Below are 8,514 nucleotides of genomic sequence, written 5' to 3'. Positions count from 1 at the left end.
CACAAACGACGCAATGCACAAGTAGCCTATGATGCGTCATTAGTTGGTGCAAGTGTAATTTGCAACTTTGCAAGTTAAACAGACATTTCAGCTTTTAATATTAGATCAATATATATATATATATATATATATATATATATATATATATATATATATATATATATATATATATATATATATATATATATATATATATATATATATATATATATATATATATATATATATATAGCTTCTGCATTCTGATAGGTTCCATGTTCAGGTTCTTTATAGAACCATCGATGCCAATGAATAACCTTTATTTTTTGAAGAATGAAGAATGAAGAGCACCTGCTTAAACAGCTACAGGCTGCGCGCAGGTTTGAGGAATATATTGCTAGTCGATCTCTCTGCACGCGCATCTCCAATTGCCAAGCCCGTGCACTCAGTGGGAATGGGTGATTCACCGTACACTGCGCGCTGACCGGCTCCTGACCGGGGGCCCCGGGAATCGCTAAGCTCGCCTAATCACTTTCTCTCGTACCTTTCTGAAGAAGTAGTATGGAGTTACGTCACAGCAGCGCGCAAAAGTGCAGTCCAAGCAAATAAGACGCCGAGAAGCTATTTGTAGGCATTGCTGCCAAACCCGGGTAAGCTGCTCACTCTTCGGCAACCAGTGCTTTAAACCTGCTACAGCACTGGAAGCAGCATGCATGCTTTTTTTCGATTTATTCTGGAATGATTGTGTATGGAGAACTTGACCAGGATCCGTTGATGACCGGCGGCCGGTGCGCGCAACAACGCAATTAGATCCAATCCAAAACTTCACGTTAACAGACAGTCGAGCGCCCGAAGGAGCGCGACATGATGACGATTCTGCATGTTTTAGCAGAGGGATTGTTACTTTTTATCATCACGTTTGATTAGATATTTTTCGTCGTCTTCTTCTTTGTGAAATCAGCATGCCACACTCTCGCAACAGGAACCCAAGCCCGATCCCAGAGGTGACATGGGACACGGGCTTGAAAGAGATGAACGAGACCTGGAAGGGGGCTATTGCTTGCTTGGGAGTCGCTGTCTTTTTTGTCATGACAATTGGGATCATTTATTGGCAAGTTGTGGATCAGCCCAACAAGAACTGGGTCCTGAAGGGGAGCTTTAGTGGGCTGATTTGGGAGAGACGGACGCAAACTCTCGTCATACAGACACTGACTGAGGACAAGACGTTTGCGGAGATAGACGTGGAGAACGCGGGGAACACCGATGTTGAGGTTCCGTTCGTGAGGAACATGTGCTGGCTTAACAAAACCGAGTTCTGCTACACTTGGGACTCGGTCGCAGAGGTGAAGATCTCTCTGGAAACATCAGAGGAGGACTCAGAGACCGAGTGTTACAGTGTCACCTGGACTCCAATTCACTGTCATGTGGACCTGAAGGTAAAATGCCATTAGAACTTGTTTGAAACACTTTTGAAAACATGTTCCAAATAGACTGATAAGTGGTTCATAGCCATAGTGGTTCATTGAAGAAATTCCAATATAAAAATAAACGGATCTCTTTAAAATAACAAATCACCGTGTTTGTTTCAAGAGCCTTGTAACATGTAGAACCTTTATTAAAATTCTTTCAAGAACCATAACCTGTGTATGGTGTGAAAATTGCTCGCACAGAAACCAAATAGTGACAGCTAGCACAATTAAACATCAATTAATGTTTATAATACAGAAATCAATAACGTGTATGTGATAACGAGTTTGTTTTGATAGAGACGACCTAACGATAATCGCGATAGTTACCATGATAACCGCTAAGCGAACACGATTTTTGTTCGCTGGGGTTTATTTATGGCTTGATGAAAATACTCTACGTTTTTTTTTTTTTTTTTTGTGGTTACTGAAATCTTTGAAATCATAACTGAAACATAGCCTTATAAAATACATAGGTTACCTCATATTTTGTTTTGGCTTCCTTTGGGGACTTCAAGTCCTAATTAAGTAGGCTATTTACAAACGATTATTTAAAGGTTTCTTGTTTCAGAAGGATAAACAGTTTAACTTTTGAAATCTGAAATCTGAATGGCTCTTTGCTTGCATTTAACTTATCATTATTAATTAGTGGCTTTTATTTGACTGTAAATCATCGTCTTCTTTTTTTAATGTGGTCATATTGTTATTTGTAAAAATGGATTTACTTTGCATTCATACCTGCCAAAAAAGTTCTTAAAGCAGGGTTTAAAGTTTGCCAGACTAAAAAGGCTGCAAAGATACATTTCACAGATTTCCGATAAGACAAGGTCTTCTTTGTTCAGCAAGCGCCTAATGCCGTTTGGAAGTTTTCAAGTTTAATCCTTTCATTTCCCACATTTCCTACCTCCGTAATGCTCTGTCGTGTGTTATTGTAGATTTAAGCACTCTTTGTTCAGTCCAATCCTTTGACTTAAAGGTATTCCGCACCTGTTTTCATGTCTTATGAGAGCCAAAAGCTTCTTAGCTGGATGTCCAGATTGTGGACTAATGAAAACGTTATGCAATCTATATGAAGAAACTAAATCATTAACTGTATAATTAGTCAATGAATGATCTACCTATGGTATAGATGGACAACAACAATACAGTTTGCTGATAGTCAACCGCTTTCTCTCTCAGGATTGTTTCTCCATGGTGAATATTTCGTGGTACGGAGGTGCCAGCGTCCATGCACCCAACTGGCCAATAAACGAAGCCAACATTTCCATGCAGCCGTTCACAGTCAGCGACCTTAGGGACAACCCTTCTGGCTTCGGGTCAGTTTTAGAACGCTACTTCCTGGGGTCCTCAGGTAAGCAAAGAGGAACTCTACATCTCTAACTATGACCCCCTAAGCCAAATTTGCCCTTACCCTGCCCTTTCACACTTTGTTGACCAGTCCAAACATGCATTCACTTGTGACTATGTACACAATTCTAAACTGCCTCGGGCTTTAGATCACGGGGCTCTACTGTACATAGAGAGCGTAACACAATACGAATGGTTACTTCTGCTTGCTGAAAGATTGCAACACAAAGAACATCGGACTTGAGTCTGAACCCATTGGTATTTGTCAGCAGATGCTTGATGTTTATATCGAGAGTTGATTAAGCAAACAATCTCAGGCAGATTTAAATAACCATTGTGTTTATGTCTGGCTGTTAGTTTAATCCGAGGCACGGTGGGAGATGTTTATGGACAGAAGCGTAGTGGATTCAAGCATTATCCAAACCGCTCCAAATGCAATTTAGACTTGAAGTGGTTATTGTGAAATAAGTCTACAACATGAAAATATTTGCAATCTAATTTTAGATTAGGTTGAACCCCCCGGGTTTATAATGTTAATTAACTCATTTTCACCCAAACACATTTTTGTGTTGTCTGGTAAACCTAGTTTTTACTACCTTTTTATTAAAAAAAATGTACGCTGTGTTAAAATTGCAAATTTCCAAGAAGTTTAAAATGTGCATTTTACTGGGAATCAAACCCATGATCTTAGCTTGTTGGATGTTTCAGTAACAAATGTGTGTGTGTGTTTGTGTGCGTGCGTGCGTGCGTGTATGTGTGTGTGAAGTTTTATTTCTTTACAACAGTTTTTTTTTCATAGTGTGATTTTAGTTGGATTTAGTTGAATCTAATTACCAGTTTAACTTGTATTATGATACAGAATTGTAAAATAATAAAAATTAGCAAAGTTTATTTTATTGTATAAAAATGATGAAATGACTATTGTGAAGAATGTTTCAAAAACTGGTTTGAATCAGTTTAACAAATCCTTCACTGAATGAACTTTTAGTGAATTTGTCACGAAATGCAGCATATTTTAAGTATTTACGTGACCTAAAGCAGTGGTTATTAATATGAAAATGTACTTCCACACATTTTATTCGACAACACAGCAGAATCCAGAACCGCCTTCGACCTCCAGTATAGCGATGTGTTAATCCCTTTAGCTGGAAAAAGCTATAAAATTCAAGCTTCCCAGATGCATGCATCATTATTTACGTGTGAAGGAAGTTTGAAACCACTGAGACTCTTCCTAGAATCGATCATCTGCTAAATGTGGTATTCTAAGAATCTGGAAGGTCAGGGAGGTGACGAAGAGCTCCTCAGAAGACCTTCAGATTACCTGTGTAAAGATGGGTGGTCCTGTCCCAATCCATCACTATAGCACTTCATCAATCACCTTCAAACGAGTTCACAAACTGCAGTCTGTGAAGTGCTTTGGACCATGAGTTGACCAAAAAAACTAAACCTAACATTTGTAAATTGACAAAGAATGTCAACAGTGAGTTGATTAATTAAGCAGCTTTGAGCAATTAGTTATATGATTCACTCATTTAGTTTAATTAGCCGAAAGTAACGATGGCTACTTTATTTCAGTGAAACAAGCAACAGTCAAACCTCATTATGGATCTGTAGCTTTAAGACACAATTGGTGGAATGGATGTCAAATGGGACCACCTAATGAGATTTGGAGTAATTGGTGGTCTGGAATTTTTTTTACAGTATTAATGTTTAAAAAAAGCTCAGATGTGCTGTATTTAGAGCATGTATCGAGGTGCATATGCTAAATTTCAAAGTTATTTAAAATGGCCTCTTTTTGTCCTATCACATCAAAATTTGCCAGTAAAAAGGCAGAGGGACCAACAAATTTAATGTGATTTATTTATTTTTTTAGCATACATGACACACCAGATGTACTAGATTACACAAGCATTGTACGAAGTGTTGTATTATGTGTGAGTATGCTTTTCGCAAATTCCTGATAAACTACCAAATATCACTAAGAAAAAGGTCATTTTCTGCAGTAGAAGAATACACAGGTTTTTTTTTTTCATATATAATAAATCATTTGCGCCTCAGAGCGTGCAGATGACAAACTAGTTCATGTTATCTTGCTTTTGGAAGCCAGTGCATGCTGTTTGGTAATGCAGTGTATTACCACTGTGTATGTTCACCAAAATGAGTAACACAACATTGTAACGCATAGTTAAGTTTAACACATTTGACAATAAGCTGCCACTGTTACTCACATTTGAAGTGCAAACAAAAGCCTGTTGGACTGACTTAGTTAATATAATATTTAATAAAATGTTTTAATAAAACAGAACACTGTAACACATTAATTTTAGTAATAAAGCTTCATAACACATTGACAATAGGCTGCCACTACTACTCATACTCAGTGTGCAAACGTAGCAAGTTTTTGGGCCTTAAAAATGTGTTGGACCAGCTTTGACATTTTATATGTTCAATAAATGTTTAATATGTTCACCAAAGGGACGTTGTGATGACCCCTCGTGCTTCAGACCAGCAGGCGTGCCATGTAACGCTTGTGTGGGTGGGTGGGCAGCTGGTCTCTAAACATGGGTACCGCTCAGAGCCGAGACTCTCTCACCCTCTCACAGCACCTTGTCACCCATGCTCAATCCAGCAATTAATAACCGTATTTACTCAACACAGTCACGCTGCTTTTTTTGTATGGCCGCATTGTTTGCACCCGTATTGGTGTCTTCCAAATTTGTGTGAGAGCTTTCGGCAGCTGAAAGGTGAAAGCAGTAATTTGCGTCCCAGACAGCTGAACAGAATTAGATTAAAGCAAAAGGGCATGCCATCAGCTAAGGACATAATATTCGTCATGTGACATAAACAAAGGCCTTTTATGATTTCCTAGATCATTGTTTGGCCCACTGAGTGTTATGTAACTCCGTGAGCAGTTTAACCAAAATGATCGCATGATTTTAATCCCTTTTCCACCTTGCTAAAGGACGGCCTTGGTTTTTTAGAGACCTCTCAAACCCCTCTCTAATTGGCTTACTTTTAAGACAGAAATGTTGAGCTTCTTGCCAACGCAGCTGTCCCAGGTTGCCAAGTAACCGCAGACATATCGTGGTTTATAACGCCTAGTGTCATAACAATGACAGTCATGTTGGCTCAGATTCATAAGGCAACCCAGCAGCTGCCTGTGGCCATGGATCTCGGCTGCTATTGGTCGGCGGTGTTGATAATGAACATAATTGTTTTCCCTGAGTAGCCGCTGTGCAGCCAAATGTAAAGCGAGCCCCCGGCGACCAGGGGCAAACCCAAAGGTAAACTTTTCAGCACTGTATATTTACATTTAGGCCTTGAAATCGGATAGTGGTTTTAAACAGGTTGGTGATGTGACGCTTCAGTCATGCGACGTCTTTCAAATAGCTTTGTCCACTTTGTCGATGAGAGACATTATTAAAGTATCTAGGCAAGTTGTGTCCTTTACTGGGTTCGTTGACAGTTGTGTCTGGCCCAACATGATGACTGAAAGAAACTTAAAGGGACTGAGACATATTTAGATTTTGATGTTTTCCAAGTAATGATGTCAACCTTCGTCTATGTTAGCTATGTGCACCAACAACAGCAATAAAAAATAAGAAAGAATACATAAATAAATAAATAAAATGAATTCATTAATAAAATGTATATAATTGCCAAAGTTTAAATAGTCACTGACCATAAAAGCATTAAAGAATATACATTTAAATTGGTGTGTCAATAAGTTTGTCTTTCCAAATGAAATCAAAGTAAATTTTTATTTAATAAATTAAATTGCTCATATTGTGTGTTCACAAAAATTATGGACACAGGAGTGTGAACACTTAAAATGTGAGTGATTTATTTATTTATTTATTTATGCTTTGTTTATTTCCTTGTCAGCTGCGTTTCAGCAGCATTGGATCTGGAAATAATGTTGCGTTGTCATGATGTAATTATTTTGCAGTTCTAAAATAATTAGTTAAATTGAATTTATGCTTCTGGTAAATTATTTAGAATTAAAAAATATATATCCACATAAACTCATGCCAAAATATTAAAATAACAGATTTTTTTTAAAGTCCATGCAACCAGATTTTACCTAAAATACCAACACTAAGATTGTTAAATCAACAGTTCTAGGACATCTTTTTTTGTAATAATATATTAATGCAATCTTCTATGAAAGCATTCTGAATTGTGCACAGTGAACCAAAATACACTCATATGTTTAGATTTTGTACGATGGTGCTGTTACAATTTGCTACTGTGGAGGAGAAGAGGACACAAAGGAGCGCGGAGAAGAAGGGGATTAACATTCAACACTCTTTATTTATCCAAATACAGGCAGGAACACACATGTAGAATGAGGGGTTTACAAACAATACTGGATGATAGACATGGAAAACCACAGGACTTAAGTCCTTAGAACCAAAAGTTACACCCCTGGAATCAAATAACATCATAAACATAGGAAACAACTGGGAACAATGAACAAAATCAGACCTAAGAGAAACTATGTAACGAGGATGTGGGGAGGGAAAACACAACACAAAACAGTCCGTAATCTTGACATTAGGGAGGAGCCATGGCGGAGGAAGGGCTGAGGACTCCAGGGGGCTGACCAATGGTGGCGGAGATGGAGAGCCGATGAGTCAGGGCGATGGGGAGGATCAAGATGACCAAGGTCGGAGCAGATGTTGCCCGAGGTATGAATCTGAAAGACATTGGTGGAGACAGAGCGACAGAGGACTGAGGAGGAGCCGACGTGATGAAGGAGCCTGACAGAGCTGGAGAAACTAAGGGACAAGGTGCAGACGGAGGAGTGGAGACCCAAGGAACAGGATGGTCGACGCCAGACCAAGTCAGAGACAGAGGGACAAGAGAGCATGGTGGAGCTAGGCGACTGACGGGCAATGGCAGAGAGAAGGAAGCTAGGAGCCATGGTGGAGCTGACCGGTCAACGGGTCGAGGCAGAAGGGGAAGCCGTGGCCTAGTGGTTAGAGAGTTTGATTCCTAACCCTAGGGTTGTGGGTTCGAATCTCGGGCCGGCAATATCACGACTGAGGTGCCCTTTATCAAGGTACCGAACCCCCAACTGCTCCTCGGGCACCGCAGAATAAATGGCTGCCAACTCAAGTATTAGAGCCCTCTCTGGGCAGGACTTGGACACTGGAGACCTCACTGGGTTGGACTTGGGAACCGGAACTCTCCCTGGGAAGGACATGGAAATTGCAGCCTTCACTGGGCTGGACGTGGGAATAAGAGTAATAGAGGGCTCCGCAGCAGGAGGTAGGAAGCATCCCGGTCGATGAGGTCCCCTTCTATAACCTCTCCCTTGCAGTCCAGCAGTCACGGATCCCTTATCAGCTCACCATCCGTTGTGGTGCATCTCACTCTTGGCACTCTCACTGTCCACGCATTCTCCCTCATGGCGGGCTCTGTTGCTGGCTCTCTTACCTGATGTCACTTGCAGCTCCAGCTTCGTGGCGACCCATTTCTCTGTCACTCCCGCGGCCAGCTTGGGCACTTCTGTAAACGGTGAGCTCGGGCTGATGTACCACGCTGTGGGGAGATGGTGGGCTGTGCTCTGAGTTCGGCTGTGCTCTGGATTGGATGTAGACACTCTCCAGACACTGGATGATCACTTCTCTCCAGCTCAGTCTGGTGGTGTCTGGGGGGTCTACAGGTTGGTAGTAATTAGCTCTGATCCAGAACAACGAGTTCAGTGCAGCATCGT

General features: G+C 40.5%; 1 protein-coding gene across 2 annotated transcripts in view; it reads left to right on the top strand.

Annotated features, from left to right (window-relative positions):
• The first annotated feature begins 327 nt into the window (after positions 1 to 327).
• LOC113043585 (SITS-binding protein) overlaps positions 328 to 8,514 on the top strand; it is a 29,136-nt gene continuing 20,949 nt past the window's right edge. For both annotated transcript variants that reach the window (XM_026203067.1, XM_026203068.1), the window contains exons 1-2: positions 328 to 1,415; positions 2,625 to 2,796. In XM_026203067.1, the coding sequence (XP_026058852.1) occupies positions 942 to 1,415; positions 2,625 to 2,796 (646 nt within the window). In that variant the 5' untranslated portion in view covers positions 328 to 941. The remainder of the gene's footprint in view (positions 1,416 to 2,624; positions 2,797 to 8,514) is intronic.

This window comes from Carassius auratus, chromosome 25, assembly GCF_003368295.1.
Source record: "Carassius auratus strain Wakin chromosome 25, ASM336829v1, whole genome shotgun sequence".
NCBI lineage: Eukaryota > Metazoa > Chordata > Actinopteri > Cypriniformes > Cyprinidae > Carassius > Carassius auratus.
The sequence above is the reverse complement of the archived record's forward strand: the minus strand, read 5'-3'. Positions and strand labels throughout refer to the sequence as shown.